Source organism: Astatotilapia calliptera, chromosome 6, assembly GCF_964374335.1.
Source record: "Astatotilapia calliptera chromosome 6, fAstCal68.1, whole genome shotgun sequence".
NCBI classification, from domain to species: Eukaryota; Metazoa; Chordata; class Actinopteri; order Cichliformes; family Cichlidae; genus Astatotilapia; species Astatotilapia calliptera.
Genome location: NC_137427.1, coordinates 331650 through 350129, shown reverse-complemented (window position 1 = coordinate 350129; position 18480 = coordinate 331650). Strand labels below are relative to the sequence as shown.

Sequence of the window (18480 nt, the reverse complement as noted above, 5' to 3'; positions counted from 1 at the left end):
TGTGAGGCGTGTTATTGTGGTTCTGATAACATCACATAATGAAGAGGCGCAGGCTTCACTGAGCACATCAGGGCAGCACAACTCACGTGGACTGGATCCAGTTACCAGGTGAGTTAGAAGGTACCCGGTGGAGACAGTCACATGTGCTGCTGCTCAGAAAAGTCTGTCATTCACCTGTAACATGAACCGTGTGACCCGGGTAGTTGGAAGAGCTGATGTTCTCACGTGTACAGGTTTCTTATTTTCTAAAAGGTACCTGACCCAGCCTGGCCCTGAGCGAATCTAAATGTTTGTCACTGAAGAACATTTCAATAAAGTTTCTTCCAGCACCATCAGATGCTATGAAGCAGTTCAGCACAACTCGGAGGGAAACGGTGACTTGTGACCATGAAGAAGAACCACTGAAACCCAGAAACAGGAGCTCAAACCATGAGGGAGACGTATGTCTGTGAAGGTTCTCAGTCATCCATTGCAGTCGAAGGAGCTTGGAAAGAAAAGCGTCTGGACTTCTTTAAGTTGCTTGAAGACGTTTCACCTCCATTCATCGGCGAGACCAAACAGCCACTTCACAAGCGCATGGCACAACATAGAAGAGCCACCTCCACGGGACAAGACTCAGCAGTCCATCTGCATCTAAAGGTCAAAGGTCACTCTTTCAAGGATGCCAATGTTCACATTTTGGACAGAGAGGACAGATGGTTTGAAAGAGGAGTGAAAGAAGCCATCTATGTCCACTGTGAGCGACCATCTTTGAACAGAGGCGGGGCTTACGACACCAACTCTCTGCCATCTATAATCCAGTTTTGAGATCCTTCCCAGACGCCTTAACGCCCACTCACATCCTGGGCCATCTGACCTCAGGAATTCACACGATAGGTTTCACAATGAGCTCCCCCAAAACCCTGGCTGATTGGGACCCACACCCGTTTTTATACCTTGGCTCATGTGATTAGAGGATCATCAGGGGGTCCTTTTGTCCCTCTGTGGGGGGAAACTCCCACTGGGTTTAAATCTGGGACTCTCCACCATTTGACTCTTAGAACAGAAGAAGCTTCTCGGCTGAGAGGTGAAACGTCTTCAAGCAACTTAAAGAAGTCCAGACGCTTTTCTTTCCAAGCTCCTTCGACCATGAAGGTGACAAAACTAAAGAATCAGGAAACTGGAGAGAGGTCTGAGAGCTCTGAGTCTGCCCAGAACGCTTATAAGAACAAGGTACGCCATCACAGAGATGTTAACATTGTTTAAATATGCAGGGACTCGGCTGCTTATTATCACAATGACAAAGAGACTGTGCTTAGAGTGACCATCTTCAGTTTATGTTGAAAACTTCATTAAAAGTTCCCTAAAATCTTCAGCAGCCTCTCAGAAAACATGAGAGCCTTTATTTCCACTCAGCTCTTTGGGGGTCAGCACAGTCCCTGTTCCGTCCTCTTCTGGCTTCACTGGGGTGGCTGTGGCTCAGGTGGTAGAGCAGGTCACCTGCTAATCTGGAAGGTGGGTGGGTATCAGATGTCAGGTATCCTTGGATGAGATACTGACCTGAAGTCACTCAAATGAATGTGTGCGAATGTCAGATAGAAAGAGCACAGAAAAAAGTGCTTGTGTGAAGAATGAGGCAAGCTGTGTGAAGTGCTTTGAGTGCTCAGACTAGAAAAGCACCATATAAGAACCAGTCCATTTACTGTTCCAGTGAGAGCAGCCTTAAGCTCAAAGCTATTTTGAAAACCCACCACTCCTTTACAGCTGCCTGTGGACGCCAAAGGGTTAAAATATCCCCATTTATTGTCTAAATCCAGCCATCCAGTCAGATCATGGTAGCAGTAGGTTAAACAGCTATTCCAGAAACCAAGGTGTTGCCGGGTTAGATAATATATAATCTCTTCATCAGGTTATGGGTGCAGCTCAGTGCTGCCGGTGAAACAGAGAGATCTTTGGATCTGTGGAAAATATTAGTGTGTATCAGGAAGTCAGAACAGTCATTGCTGTAAATGATCCTGAGGTCCTGATTCATCTTCCAGTTGGTCGACATTTCTGTTTCCACGGGGCTGATGGTTGTGTGAGTCTTTGTGCAGCAGGGGCTAGCTCGTTTTATGTCTGATACACACATATCTAAAAATGATTTTTAAGATTAGATAACATAGATTAGTCCCACATGTGGGAAATGTGTTTGTTACAGCAGTGGACAGTGCAAAGTTGCATAGAAAAATTAGAAAAAAAACACTGGAATAATATATCTATGAGATACTGTACACAATAGAATAAAATAAAAATAAAATACTCTATACAATCGAATAAAATAGAATACAAATGCTATATACAACTGAGTATAATACAATGATGCCAAAAAGAGTATTGCACATAGTGTTATTGCACATGTGTGGATGTGTTTGATCAAGTCTTTGTTGTGGAGTCTGACAGCAGTGGGGAGGAAAGACCTGTGGGACCGAGAGATTTTCTTTTGTACATTAAGATTTTGTGTACTTTTTGATATTTTGGTGTTATTTTTTGTTTTGCATTTATTTATTCTTTGATAAATTTTGAATATTTTTGTTTCATATTTCATTTTTTTTGTTGAATTTGGAATCTTGTTAGTTATAGGGCTTTGGAGCGTGATGTCACGGGGGGTGGGCGTGGAAAGGATTTTGGCCCGATCCGCCATTTTGGGGGTCTAGCGCAAGTGAAAAGGGAGCGAAGTCACACACAACAGCCACGGTTCGTATTTGCTGTGTGGTCGGCTGCAATGTTCGATCACACGACCGGCAAGAGAATAAGGTTGAAAATGGTTTATCTTTTCATTCTTTCCCAACCTGGAAGCAACATGAGCAGCTCGTGTATCGATGTTACCAAACGAAGGCGTCCAGCCTGGAGAGCAGCTGTGAGACGAGCTGACGTGCAGTTCTCTTCCATCTCCAAATATCTGTTGGTGCTCCAGACATTTTCATTCCGGTAAGTTCTAAATATGTTCATATCTTTATAGCCTATTAGTTTTATTTTCGATGCGCTCTGAGCTCATAGCAAATTAGAACAAACATCCTACTGAGTGATTTTGCAGAACTACATTCTATCTATAGAGTTGCTAATTATTTGGCATTATTGCAGCAAACCAGCCCATGAAATGGATGAAACATCGTGACTGGGTTCCAGCGCTACACGAGGGACCTGCTGCAAACATACCACCATGCCAATCAGATTACTTCTTCCATGTGAGGGTGAAGAGGTGACCCTCCTGGATAAGATGGTGAAGGTTTGCTGCGTTTGGTGAACAGTGTGATAATAAAACCAGAGAAGGATGAAACATGCTCCTGTTAAATATTCTTAAGTCTTGTGCTGTTAAAATTGCTGTATTTTTTCAAAAGATACAGTAAATAATGTTAGTAGTGGGTGATGTCATGTAAACACTCATGATTTTGTGTAAACATTTTGTCATTTGTAAACTATAAATGACATCATCATTGCAACTGATGTGATGTTCTATAAAGTGGTTTTAATTTTAAAAAAACAGGCAAAAATTAGTTTGTTTCTTTATTCAACTTTTGAACAGTGGGACTCAGTCAGTACATATTCAGTAAATGCAAATTATTTACACGGCAGTGCACTACAGGCATAAATCTAGACCCCTAGATAAAACATTATGGGTCATTCCCACAACCCACAGCTTTACTGTGTTCCAGCAAAGTATCCAATAGCAGTGACAACTCCTCCACAGTAGCAGGTGGGATTTTTCTGTTTTGAGGACAGCTCCTTTTCCCCGTCACTACAGATGGTCTGTTTAGGTTTTGATCAAGAGCCTTTTTTTGGGCAGCTGAAGAGGAGAAGTCTATCTTATGGCCAACCTCTGACTGTACCTTGGTCACATTACCCAGCAAAACCCAGAATGCAGGTTCATCTGTAACAGTCCTTGTGCCACAGATCAACACTGTTGCTTCTACATTAAACAGAAGAGCAGCGACATGGCTGCAGGTCTCTGCGACTCCGGCCTTACAGGTGCAGTGGGCGGCTTCAACCTTCCCTGTGATGCTCACGGTGACCCATGGCTGCAATGCTGGTTCATTCAGTCTTTGAGAGTGCAGTACCTGAAACACACACAGACAAAGTTCATTTAAAGACAAGAACTATGAGCCAAGGCCGACGTAAATGTGTTTTATCTACTTTATCATAAATGTAACAAAGTGTTTAGAAAGTTAGCACACACATGTAATTTTTCATTTCTTTATGTGTCCATCTATAGAACGCTGCAGGTTATAGTGTAAATCTGCCTGCAGAAAATGAACCTAAAGTATGTACCGGTAATGCAAGGATGTCATCACTTTAGAGATGGAGAAAGCATAAAGTGACAATTATGAATCACTTAATATGATAAGGAGATTCTGCAGGTCATTGATCAATGTATAAAACTAAAATAAATTGTATTTTTAGTTACACAAGATACAAACATGGAAGCAAGATGTATAATTAGGATTATTTATAATAAATATGAATAAATCATTGCAATTTCTTTAACCATAAAGAATAACTAAATCCTTCAGGACAGTGTCTCATCAATGCACTGAACTCACTGTTATCCCTCTAACAGTCTCCACATGTTCTCACTGTAATTTCCCCTCATGAATGAATTTATGCTGCACTAATCTGAATGTTTGCAGGGAAATCAAACGCATTTCACTCGCAGTACTCGAGCTGACTTACCTTTGCTTGAATGACGACTTGTAGGCGCTGACTCCACAGACAAGGTACGAAAATATGTCAGGCTACGTCAGTAGCGGTTGGTCTTCAGGGTTTCTACTCCACGGCCGTATTTCATACGGGTCCACATTTCCAATGCACGCTATTTTCTGCAAGTACCGCCGCTTCGCCTCTGGATGAAATCGGTCTCTATACAGTTCATTCTCTTTTGAGCTGCTTTTAAGCATCTTTCTTGTAGTCGTTGTTCCAACACAGTGTGTTTGGTTTGATTCGTAGACCCCGAAAATGGCGCTGCGCTCCCATAATGCATTGCGGCGTGACGTCAACTCCAAAGCCCTATTTTTAGTCCTCACTTGTCGACATGGCGGGGGAGGCACCAAGATGGCGGCTTGAACAGTCGTGTTTTTTCAGGAGCTCCGAAAGACCGCAAAATTTACTAAGTAACTTTATTCTCTTTCCACTCGAACTATAACTATGGATGCCCAAAAGGTTATTAAGAATGCAAAGCTGCAATTTGTGCCGTCAAACCCCATTGTTAAGACGTCGTCGCATGCTAAAGTCAGTGACCATGGCTATGCTAGCACTGAAGCTGCCAACGTGGGCCTAAACAAGCGAGAACGAGGAACAGACTCGGCGCCGCCAACTCCTTCAAAACAACCGCCAGAGGAGAAAAGAACAAAATCTTCAGAGAAGGAAGATGATATCTCCAATAAAACTATTTTTGAAGCCATTATGGGACTTGACAAAAAATTTGAAGCACAACTGGAGGATATCAAGGAACAAAACAAACAAAGTGCAGCTATGGTTGCCAGCTTGGCTAAGGCTGTAGAGTTTAATGCTGCAGAGATAGTTGATTGCAAACTGAAAGTTGTTAAACTGGCAAATGCGAATGAACAGCTGCTTAAAGAAAATGAAGACTTGAAAAGAAGAGTGAGAGAACAGGAGCGCTACTGAATGAGGTGGTGCTTAAAGCTGAAAGGGGTGAAGGAAGACAAAGATGAAAACATTAGAGTGAAGGTTTTGCAAACGCTTCAGAAGATTGCCCCTGACTTGAACTTAGAAGAGGCCGTTGATATTGTCCACCGCTTAGGGAAACGAGTTGATGGCAGAAACAGAAACATCATTATTCTATTCACACAGAGGCGAATTAAAGAAGAATTGTGGAGGCGCACCAAAGACTCTTCAACCTGCAAGCAAGAAGGCATCAGCTTCGCGGAGATGTTGCCGCAGGAGGACATACAAGATCGACAGCGCCTATGGCCTCTGGTGGAGGAAGCAAGACGTGCGGGTAAACGAGCCTACTGTCGTGGTCCACATGCCTTCATTGATGGACGCAAAGTTGAGGAAAGACAGGAGAACTAAAAATGACAAAAACTGAAATAGTGGAAACTTGTTCGCGGTCTGAGGAGCTCAGCATTTAGTACTTTTTTTCTTCTTTTTTCTCACGTGGTGAGTGATATTCTGTCTATAGTTCATGTTGAATGTTAACATTTGTTTTGGTTCTTTAAATGTTAGGGGTTTAAGAGAATCTGTTAAAAGAAAAGCCTTATTTTTGTACTGCAAAGGTAAAAAATCAAACTGTATTTTTCTACAACAGACTCATTCATCTGATAGTGATGTATCTTTTTGGTCAAACCAATGGGGTAGCAAAATCCTGTTTAGCCATGGCTCAATGAGGTCGGGGGGTGTAGCAATTTTATTCAATAACTTTCCCGGGGATCTTGTAATACAACGAACTGACTTGAATGGTCATTGGTTGATTGCTGTAATGAGAGTTGAAAGTTTGTTTTTCATTTTAGTCAACGTTTATGGATATAATAATGAAAGTCAGAATAAAATTATGTTAGAAGATATAACTTCAAATATTTTTGAACTTAAAGGTCGATACCCTACAGAATACATTTTAATGGGTGGTGATTGGAATATGACTCCTGATGAATGGACTGATAGATGGCCCTCAAGGACAGGTAGACCACAAAAAAATAACCTAATTATAGAATTTTTGATTAATAACAACTTGACAGATATTTGGAGAGTAAGAAATCCAGAAATTAAGAGCTTTTCCTGGTTTAAACCAAATGGAGCTTGTAAATCTAGAATAGACTATTGGCTAGGAAGTGACATCATTCTTAGCCACACTGTAAAAGTTGCAATGTCAAATGCACCTCTATCTGATCATTGCTTTATTGAACTGTGCTTAGAATCGGAAATTAGACAATCAAATAAAAGAACTTATTGGAAGTTCAATGCCAAACTTTTACAAAATGAAGACTACTGCAACATAGTCAAAAAAATTATAAAAGATATTATGGCTGATCATCTAATTGTAGGATATATCAATAAATGGGAATTCATTAAATTCAAAATTAGAGAATTTAGTATTCAATTCAGTAAAAACATAAGTCAAAAGCAAAGAGAACATGAATGTAAATTATTCCAAGAAATTACTTATTGCTGTAGTAAAGATGATCTAAATACCCAAGAAAGGAGTAAACTTATGGAGTTGCAAACTAAATTAGATCAGCTCTACCTAAATAAAGCAGAAGGAGCTTTTGTGCGTTCATGGGCCAAGTGGATTGAGGAGGGGGAAAGAAATTCCTCATATTTTTTTAATTTGGAAAAGAGCAGACAGAAAAGAAATTTTATATCTTCTCTGTTAATTGATGGCATTGAATGTGACGACCCTAAAATTTTGGAGAATGAAACTTATACATTCTATTCTATTCCAATTTATACTCCTCACAGTTCTCCCAAGCAGATTGTGATGTCTTTTTTGATCAAATAGATAATCTGATCCCTAAAATTGATGAATCATTTAAGGAATTATGTGAATCTGACTTCAGAATTGAAGAGTTAGATGCATCTGTTAAGAAAATGGCACTTAATAAATCCCCTGGTCCAGATGGGCTGACAGTTAATTTCTTCCAATTTTTTTGGGAAGACTTACGGGAAATTTTATTCAAAGCTATACTGGCCAGTATTGAAAAGGGAGAATTGATGTCTAGGATGAAACAAGGATTAATTACATTAATTCCTAAACCAAACAAAGATAAACGACAATTGGATAACTTAAGGCCCATAACTTTATTAAATACAGATTATAAAATTTTCTCTAGCTCAGTTGCAACAAGGCTCAAACAAGGGGTTTCAAGTATAATTAGTGAGACACAATCAGGGTTTTTGAAAGACAGGAACATTCATAATAATATCAGATTGGTTTTAGACTTACTGGACTACAATGATCTGATTAGTGATGACAGTTTTATTCTTTTCTTGGACTTTTATAAAGCTTTCGATTCAGTAGAACATCCTTTTATTTTAGAAACACTAACTCGATTTGGATTTGGGGATAAATTTAGGAAGATAATAGATATACTGTATAATGATATAAATAGCTCTGTGTCATTAGGCTATGGCAATGGTAAAAGATTTGGCGTCAAAAGAGGAATTAGGCAAGGGTGTGGAAGCTCTCCGTTGTTGTTCATAATGGTTGTGGAGATGCTCGCAATTCTAATTAAAAACAGCAGCGTTGCCGGAATTGAGATTATGGACAATTCTTTAATAATTAGTCAACTTGCGGATGACACTACTCTTTTCTTAAAAAATGAACATCAGATTCCCCTGGTAAAACAAATAATCACTACATTCTCAAAAGCTTCAGGCTTAAAGTTAAATTTAAATAAATGTGAATTATTGGCATTAAAGGAGTGTAATTCACAATTACTGTACGATATAAAGGTGAAGAGGGAGGTAAAATATTTGGGCATCACAATTTCAAAAGATCACAAAGTCTTAGAAAAAGTAAATATTTTAGATAATGTTGACAAATGTAAGACAATCCTAAATAAGTGGTTACAAAGAGACATCACAATTTTTGGAAGAATATTATTAACCAAAATGGATAGTTTATCTAGATTTATATATCCAGCTTACTCTCTATCAATATCGAATAAAGTTATTAAAACAATTAATAGCTTGAATTTTAATTTTATTTGGAGGAATAAGTGCCATTATATATCTAAAGATGATTTGGTTAAACCATACATTGAAGGCGGTGGAAACGCAATTGATTTTGATATAATGAATGGTGTTTTGAAACTTAAATGGTTAAAATCCTTCCTAAATAATCCACACTCCATTTGGTTTTTTATACCAAGTAAGGTCTTTAACACACTGGGGGGTATCGACTTTCTCCTAAAGTGTGACTTTGAAATTACTAAGCTACCTGCTAAACTCTCTGAATTCCATAAACAGGTCCTTCTTTATTGGAAAATGTTATTTAAACATAATTTCACTCCACATAATAGCCCAATTTGGAACAATAGATATATACTGATGAACAGAAAATCTATTTTTATTCAAGATTGGTTATCAAAAGGTGTTTGGGCAATTGCCCATTTTGTAGATGAGGAAGGACATGTTCTAGGACATCAAGATTTTTGCCAAAAGTTTAATATCCAATGTTCTAAAAGTAAATTTAATCGGGTTATAAAATCCATTCCATTGTCACTTAAAAACATAGTTGTAAATGATATAATATATTCTGACATCTCCCCCAAGTTAAGGCAATTATATATAGATGGTATTCGATTTTGTGATGTTAAATGCAACAATAAGTTTCTTAGATCTTCATTAAGGAGTCTTTATTCTCCAAATTTACTTAGACGTAATTACATATTAAAAGATTTCCAAAGGGAAGAAATTGAAAAAATAAGAACTGATTATATCACCTTCCCTATCCCTCCTAAAGGGAAAGAAGTCCAATTTAAAATCTTGAATAAAATTTACCCGACAAATAGACTCCTTGGTGCTAGATTCAAAATAGAAACGGGTAATTGTGTATTTTGTGAAACAGAAGAGGAGGATTTGGACCATCTATTCTTTTTGTGCAATTTTATACAAATATTTTGGTTGGATTTTCATACCTGGCTTTATTCCAGTGGGATTCAAATTACCCCATTTACCTTAAATATGATAATGTTTGGAGTGTTTTTGAAAGAAAAGAAAGCTAATTATGGTGTTAATGTGTTATTAATCTTGTGTAAGTATTTTATACATAAATGTCGCTTTTTTAAGATTAAACCAACACTGGCTCACTGGAAAAACGACCTAAACCTGTTGGTTAAATCTTTGACTTTAGTTAAAAAGAAAAAGGCTGCTTTTTTTGTTTCCTTTGTAGAAGATTTTGATTTAGTGAGTTAATAATCTGTTAATTTATGTGACCCCATCTTTATATTTTATTTTCACTATATATGAAAGTTGCTAATATGTAAGAAATGTTTATTCTCTGAATCTGTAATATATGGTGCATTTTGTTTGTATGTTTATATTACTAATAAAAGAAAAACAAAACAAAACAAAAAAAACTTGTCGACATGGCTGCCAACGTCACTGTGACACGCGCAGTGAAGCACGCTCTCCTGCGCAGGAGCCCCGCCCATATACGTCAGGACTCGCCCTGTACGCATGTGCAGCCGATACTCTACGGTTCCCCAGACTCTGGTGACAACAACCGCCCTCCGTTAGCTCACGGACTGTCCGCCTGTCAGGGGCCCGGGGCCGGACGCGCCGTCTGAGAGAGTCCGGGGGACATAGTGTGGGCAGCGGACGCTAAGCGAAAGCCACGACGCCGGAGAGTCGGTGTGCCTTTGGTCCGCACCGCCCGCCCGGTAACAACGCGCCCGCTGCCCGGCAGCTGCTGGCCGGTCGGTCCGTTTACCGAGCCGCCGCTAACGCTAGCAGGCGGGCTAACGCCGCGGCAGATCAGCGTCCCGGTGGCCATTCGTCATGCTCTGCACCCGGTGAGCGGAGCCGCGGGCAGCTGCTAGCCAGGTGCTAACGGCTAGCTCTCCGAGGATGGTCGCAGTGAGGGCGGCTGCTCTGGAGGATCGGCCCGGATGTTCTGAGCTTCACGGCTTCACCCGCCCTGCTGGACCCGGACTGCCGCTCACCGAACCGGGCGTGTGAGTCCGGCTGCTCAGATCCGCGGGAGCGGCAGCCATGCAGGCGGCGCAGCCGCAGTACGACTTCTTCAGCGAAGAGAACGGTCCGAAATGGAGAGGCCTGCTGGTGCCCTCACTGGAAAAGGTAAACACACACACGAACCCGAACAGAGACACACAGACAGACCTTCAGGTGTGTGCAGGTGAGCTGTGTGTGTCCTGACGGTGCTCTGAGCAGGTGTTTGTCTCACCCGAGTCCACCCTCGGGTTGTGGTGCATCGTGGTTACTGAGCATCACGGTGGTCGGCTGGTAAAACTCCACAGAACGATGACAAGAGCTTCATCAGAGCCTTGTGTTGAGGCTGATCCATAAATACCTGGATCATTGTGTCCTCACCTGTTTAGAGGATCACCATCGTCAAACATCAGTCGGACCTCACACTGAAGGTGTTAGTAGTGAGGATGATGATGGTGGTTCCACAGAGGAGGGGCCTGAAAACCGAAGGCTCTTCCTCCCATTATACTTTTAAATTATTACTTTTAAAGGATTTTGAATTCTGGATTTAACAGGAAGCCAAAACAGGAGAAATCTGCTCTCTTTCTAGTCCCTGTCAGGACTCTTGCTGCAGCATTTTGGATTAGCTGAAGGCTTTCAGGGAGTTTTTAGGACTTCCTGATAATAATGAATTACAGTCGTCCAGCCTGGAAGTAATAAATGCATGAACTAGTTTTTCAGCGTCACTCTCAGACAGGATATTTCTAACTTTAGAGATGTTGCACAAATGGAAGAACGCAGTCTTACATATTTGTTTAATATGTGCGTTGAAGGACATGTCCTGGTCAAAAATGACTCCAAGGTTCCTCACAGCTCCATCCTCATCTGCATAGCAGTGAAAATGTATGCTATGTCTTCTAATGATGCTGCCTAAGGGAAGCATGTATAATGTAAACAGAATTGGTCCTAGCACTGAACCCTGTGGAACTCCATAATTAACCTCAGTGTGTGAAGAGGACTCTCCATTTACATGCACAAACTGGAGTCTATTAGATAGATATGATACAAACCACTGCAGCACAGTACCTGTAATACCTACAGCCTGGTTGGAGATTGGCCTGTAGTTAGCAAAGAGCTGTGTGAACAGATGACTTTTACTCAGAAAGATCAATTGGAGAAAAAGAGTCTAAATGAACATCAATGGTACTAAGAGTAGCTGTAGATAATATTACATCTGTGGGATGATTATTGGTAATTTTTTCTCTAAAGATTAAAATGTTATTTGTGAAAAAGTTCATGAAGTCACTACTAGTTAACGTTAAAGGGATGGTTGGCTCAACAGAGCTCCTCTGAGTTTGTTATCCCTGATATGAGGTAACTTCAACTCTGAGTCACTTACCATGGTAACAGACTGTGAACCTAACCTGATAACTGGCAGGTGTTATTCAATAAACGCTGAGTTTCCCTCCTGCTGCACCTGAACCAGCTGACTGACCCTCTCATTTGTTTCCTCGTTCATAGTTGCTGCCAACGCGCACAGAGGAGCAAAATCTGCTGCAGCAGTTTGTTTTTACAAAAACTGAAGTCCCAGATTAATGTTAGTTTGTTGGTTACTTAACGTGAAGCTTTTGCAGTCATTAAGTTGCCAGTATAACAGGACAGAGGCAGCGATGATGTCACAGAGGCAGCGATGTCATCAGTCAGATGTCTGTGGACACTGATGCTGTCAGTCTGTCAGTTTCCTTGCAAACATTTCACACTGATCATCAATCGTCTGTCTCATTGCTCCAGTCGCTCTGATGGATAAACGTGCCTCACAGTTGGATCTTGGAGATGACGTGAAAATCTGAGTGAAGCTGACGCTGAAGTGACTTTAAGACTCTAACACAGAACTAAATGTGTTTAAAATCAAGTTTTAAGTGCAGCAGACAGCTAGGGCTGGGCCATATTATACCGTTCACGTAGAGCTGGGCGATAGAACGATAACGATATGTATCGCGATATAACTTTTACTCGATAGAGAAATTAAGCTATCGCGATAGACCTCGCCGCTCTTGTCCTCTAAAAAAAAAAAAAAAGGGTCAGCCGATCCAAATTAAGTAGCGCAGAGCTGAACCAATCACAGCCGCAGCGTCACGTCGCGTGACTTGCTACATACAGCACAAGTGCCAAGCCGCACGTGTGTTTGTTTGGGAAGCAGCCAGCGGGTAATGGAGGAAATGAGTGTGCTGACTAGAAAAATCAACCGAGCGTGACCGAAGAGAAAACAGATGATGGTTCCAACGCCGGAGAGATTGTCGAACGGAAGAGCCATAGAAGTTCCGTAGTGTGAAGGTATTTCGGCTATTTCAAGTCTGACAAAAAACAGAGTAGCGTGCACTGTAAATTGTGCCGAAAGCAAGTCTGGAAATACAATAAACTGGTGCATGCGTCACACTGTGCGCCACGTTATTGTTTCGGTGAAATGAATTTCTACAATACTGTTAATTCTACTCTCTGCAGTGTTTAAATGCTTACATATACACACAGTTACTGTCCCTCCACACATACGACTCGGTTCTGCTTCTATGCCCCAGCTTTGTTTACTTTTTCCCACCGAGGCTTCTAGACTTCTGATTGGCCAACATTTCTGCACGGTTAGGAATCTAGCGCCACCTGCTGCTTTGGCATGTTCATAGCAGCGTTTTCCTTCATTTCTGCCTTTATGTGTGGACGGGATTATTTTTTAAAACGGAAACGGAAAATCTCCGTTTTCAAAAATACGCGTGGACGTAGCCTCAGTCTCTGACTGGAAGCGCTAATTCGTCATTCGGCTTTTGTCAGACTAAAGTAACTGTTAAAACTGTTTGAAAAGCTAAGCTATACAACAAGGAGAGATTGAGAATTTCCTTTTAGTTCTCAGTTTATTTGATATTGACAAAAGTTAGTCAGTTTTGTCTGTTCTTCTGTAAAACAAACTAAGATTTATTTTTAGAATTAATATTTTGTTTCTAAGTGGAATTGACAATTTAGTCTGTTTCGTTTGTTCTATTTTGAAACTTAAACGCTTTAGCGGCTGCCTTTTGTGTAGTTTGCAATATTTGCCTTTTATTTATCTGAAAAAGTCTCATGTTCCTTAAGTACATCTACCCTGTTGAACTTATTATGGGAAATAAATATTTAAATAAAAACAAGCTGCTGATTATTTCACATTTTACTTGTGAGCAACGGCACATTTAAATCTTACAAATATAGTTATTTGGCTTATATCGTGATAGATATCGTTATCGCCTGAAATGAAAAAAACATATCGTGATATGAAAAAATCTCATATCGCCCAGCTCTACGTTCACGGTAACACCGGTGTAATGTTGGGCAACAATAAGAAAATGAAATATGGCGATAGAATATGGGTAAAATGCGCATGCGCAGTGCCTTTGTTTTCATGCGCACATGGCGGCGACGGAGAACGAGAAGGGCGAAAGCGGATCGTTGAATGAAACGGATGAACCAGAACTGGTTTGTAAAATGCTGCAGCTTCACTGGTGTGGAACTGGTTTAGCTTTCGTCCGTCAGATACACAACAAAGCACTATTTTTGGTAGCGCATGCTAGCGGGCCGTCGTTATTACCGTGTTTTTTGGAAAATACGGCGCACTTAAAATCAACCCTTTGAGTTTCTGAAAAGCAACAGAGCCCCTTATAATCCCGTGCGCCTTATGTATGAACTCTGGTTGTGTTTACTGACCTGGAAACGATTTTATGTGCACGGCGCTCAGAAATCTGTCAAATGTTTCAGTACAACTTTGCTGAGCTACGAAGCCGCACCGCTTGATGGATTGTCGGAGCATTACGGCTGTCATAGGCGGAGCCTCGCGGAGTGATACGTACTGTGCTTCAACATAATGTTACCATATTGTGTGTGTATAACCTCTTAAGTTTTGTGGATATTATACATCAGGGGCGATTCTAGGATCAGAGCTTTGGGGGTGCTGAGCACCCAGAGAGCTGCCCATCCAGGCAAGGTAAACTGTACTCGTCACGATGAGACTTCTTCCCCGTCTTTATTAAATCATAAGATTCTTAAATTCATCAGGTCTCTCTGTGCCTGGGTCCTCGTCTCAAAACATGACATCACTGTTTTGTACATTTTAACACAATTTAATCCCACATGTGTGAAAGAAAAGCAAAACACTTTTTTGAAAAGTGTTTTGCTTTTCATCAAATCTGATCAAGGTTATTTAAATGCTGCTAAAGAATGGATTGGAATAAAAATACATATCCTAACCTGAATTACTGGGAGAATAATGAATGATGCTCACAGTGAGTAAGAAGTAAACTGAGAGCATTTTTTGGACAGAGATTCTCTTTTAAAGTGTGTGTGTAATATAATAAAAATATATTAAAAAAAAATACACTCCAAAAATAGAGTCCTTGAAATGTACGAAATATTATTACAAAATTAGAAAACTGAGACACCTTGGCCTCTGGTACAATGTATGGAAAGATCTTTACTGCAGATACTAACATGGCTCTGCAGATTTTTTCTTTTCTTTTATCCTATGTCGCCTCAGCTTGAGGTTGGCAAATCTATCACATTTTGGTGGTCAAGTCTCTCAAGCATCTCTTTCTCAACTGACATCACAGCCAGGTGCTGGAGTCGGCTTTGACCCATGGTCCTTCTCAGCCAGGTATGGAGCTGACTCAAGACACTAAAAGACCTCTCACAGCTACAGCTGCTAACTGGGTTTGTTAGGGCAACCTGAATAGCAGTTTTCAGTGTGGGGAAGATCTGATTATCCAGAAGATTGTACAATGTTAACATATCTGGGATGGCACCAGCCTCACTCTCGAGCTTCAAAAAGGTTTTGGCAACCGTGACTTCCTCTGACTGAAGCTCAGTATGGTAACGCAGTGCCAGGGCTGACAACCCAGTTTGTTTAGCAGACTCTGTACAGCAGCTTTAATACAGGGAGACACAACTTCCAGACTGTGAGTAAAATCAGGTTTTTTCTTCTTTGTCAGTTTAACAGTTTCTGCCTGTCACTGCTCCCTGTCTGTTTGCTTACCTGGTTCTTCCTGACCTTGTACTTTCTCCTCACGTTCCCTCTTTGGACTGACAATCATACACAAATAGATTCAATTAGATAAAAAATTACATTAATATGAAAAAAACTACTATTAAGATCACCAATAAAAAAAGTCCTCTCTTAGTGTCCTTTCAGCCAAAAGGCAAATAACCAAACCACGTGTACATCTGATAAAGGACATAAACATTGAAACACTGATCCAACATGATTCTTGATTGACTCGGTGTCTCTGTACACACACACACACACACACCAGGAGTTATAAGGTTAATGGGCATCCAGCCAGTTAGCTAGTTAGTACTTTGGGTTCAATATCGGCACATATGACAAAATAAGCAGTTTCTCTCATTACATTTCAAACAGGACAGTGGTAACATATACTATTATATATTGTACATATATTTATTAGTTTCAGATGTAGCCATTCTTGTATTTTGCTTGTTTACATTATTGTATTTTGCACAACTCTGTTGCTTGTGAAGCTCGCACACAAGAATTTCACTCACATGTGCTGTACCAATGTACTTGCACATGTGATGTGACAATAAAAGTGATTTGATTTAACAAGAGCAGGCTACGGATAATTTAAAGTTTTAGGTTTTAACCCTTGGATGCACAACCTACCAGTACCTACACTCTTCCACGAGTGGGGTCACAAATGATCCCAAATAAAATCAATACATTTTGCTATAAACTTGGTTGTTATTCTTCAAAATCTTTAAAACGAAGAGTTGTAATATTTTCATATTTGAGGTATTCCTCATAAAACATGATTGTGACATGAGGCCCTTTGCATTTTTATTTATTTTTTCATTAATTTTAAGAAATTGGAGTTTTTGTATCTTTTGTATCACTTTTTTATGCTTGCTCTGCATATACTGCAGAAGTTGTTCATCCACTGTAACACAGTCACTGAGGATGAATTTCTGCCTGCAGTTGACCAGGAACAGGCCCCATACGTAGCAGAAAGCTGCCATGTGGTTTGTTTTCAGTCGGTAGGCTCTGGTCCTCTTGTTCTCAAAGTGCAAGACGGGCGAATATCTTCAAATCTTTGAATTGACATAGTGGCCTTGTACAATGGGTTATGCAGAGGACTCCCAAAAAACACACCGACTGGTACATCCCAGTTCGTCTCATTTCCTGCAAGAACGGTCAATCAAATGAAGGCCAGGAGCTTAAGTTTGATTACATTTTTCCACTCTTTCCCCTGTCTGTGGCGACTCTTCGTGCCTCCATGTTTGTGCATGTCAGCACCTCTTCTATTATATTATCAGACATGAACATCTTCCATGCATCTATTGGGGAGACAGTACTAGACCTAGATAGTCTGGGTCCTCTATATCTGAGATGTCAGATTCTGAGTCAATGCCTCTGACGGGCTCTTCATCCCATCCGTCCTGGATCATTTGTAGAGCCACAGGGATCCTAGCTGGCCTCATAGCAGCCGTGTTACTTTAAATAATAACCCCCCCCCCCCCCCCCCCCCCCCCCAGAAAGGACAATGTTTGAAATGCACAGGAAACTATAAACAGGGCTGCACATAAATGGTTCGCAGGTGCGCATTCGCTGTCAAAATAAAAGACACGCACCAGATAAGAAGTTGAGACGCTCGTTTGCGTACATAAGATAATCTGGAGGAGGACAGACATTTTATCAGAACTCTTAAAGATGTCGAAGAAGCAAGCTCCATAAGCAATTACTTTTGTGTTCCTCCACCCCCAAAAAAGCGCAATTTCTGGGAATACTTTTATTTTGACAGCGAACGCACACCTGCAGACCACTTATGTGCAGCCCTGACTGTAAATCATATATGTTACTGTGTAAAAATTAATTCCTGATCGATCAGAAGTGGAAGTGGGTCAGTCAGAGTTGCTAAGAATGAACGTTTCATAGAAGATTCCACAGGAACTGCTTGGAGTCATTTCTGACCCCACTTGTGGAAGAGTGGGGTAGTGATACAAAAACTGCATTTTTAATTAATGAAAAAATAAATAAAAATGCAAATGGCCTGATGTTACAAACATATTTTATGAGGAATACCTGGAATATGAATATATTACAACTTTTCATTTTAAAGATTTTGAAGAAATGTGGCTGATTTTACAACAGAGCAGGACGGATTGTAGGGCAGCAAACATCGTCAGGAAACACGTTTCCAACACTGCAGGTTACCTGGTGTAATGTTTTTCAGGTAAACAGAAACATGTTCTGACTCCTACCAACTATATAAAGAGTAACTGAAGGTTAAATGCAGCTAATATGTCCTGTTTTAAGGCAGGCGCTTCCACCTCCGCTCCGCTGCGTCTCAGCCACCATCGCTCTGGCAGCACAAGAGCCAGAGCAGGGGAGAGCTGGAACAAACCACTTTGGGAGGGGGGGGGGTTATCTATACTTTTGTTGTTAAAATGTACGTACTGTATGTTTTTATATTTTTAGTAGTGTGTCACACAAACAGCAAATATTGTCAAAAAAGGAAGAAATCTTTGGGGGTGCTTTGATTCATTTTCAAAAATGGGCTAAAATCGCCCCTGTTATACATGGTTAAGCTGAGGATGTGTCGGCCAGTTTCCACTGGAAATGCCTTTTGGTTAAACCGTCAGCGAGGAATTTGCACTGTTAAATTTTTATATAACTTTAATGCACATAAAAAAAAAACAGCTGCTTGTTTAAGTGAAAATACATTGATGGGGTTTTTTTGCACTAATACAGTTGTAAATGGCCTGTATTTGTATAGCGCTTTACACAACCAGTCATCCACCCATTCACACACACATTCACCAAAAATATTCATC

At 40.5% G+C, this 18480-nt stretch overlaps 1 protein-coding gene and 1 long non-coding RNA gene across 7 annotated transcripts in view; one reads left to right on the top strand and one right to left on the bottom strand.

Annotated features, from left to right (window-relative positions):
- Positions 1–2599: 2599 nt before the first annotated feature.
- LOC145429167 (uncharacterized) lies at positions 2600–7164 on the bottom strand. The gene is made up of 2 exons (XR_013909383.1): positions 4687–7164; positions 2600–4073 (listed from the first exon to the last, which is right to left on the bottom strand). It is a non-coding gene; the product is annotated as an uncharacterized LOC145429167 (long non-coding RNA).
- A 1617-nt stretch (positions 7165–8781) lies between these two features.
- The window catches only part of sos1 (son of sevenless homolog 1 (Drosophila)), a 43953-nt gene continuing 34254 nt past the window's right edge, over positions 8782–18480 (top strand). For 2 of the 6 annotated variants that reach the window (XM_080302225.1, XM_080302222.1), the window contains exon 1: positions 8782–10770. In XM_080302225.1, the coding sequence (XP_080158351.1) occupies positions 10684–10770 (87 nt within the window). In that variant the 5' untranslated portion in view covers positions 8782–10683. The remainder of the gene's footprint in view (positions 10771–18480) is intronic. The other 4 variants (XM_080302226.1, XM_026169520.2, XM_080302223.1 and 1 more) reach the window with 3 other exon arrangements.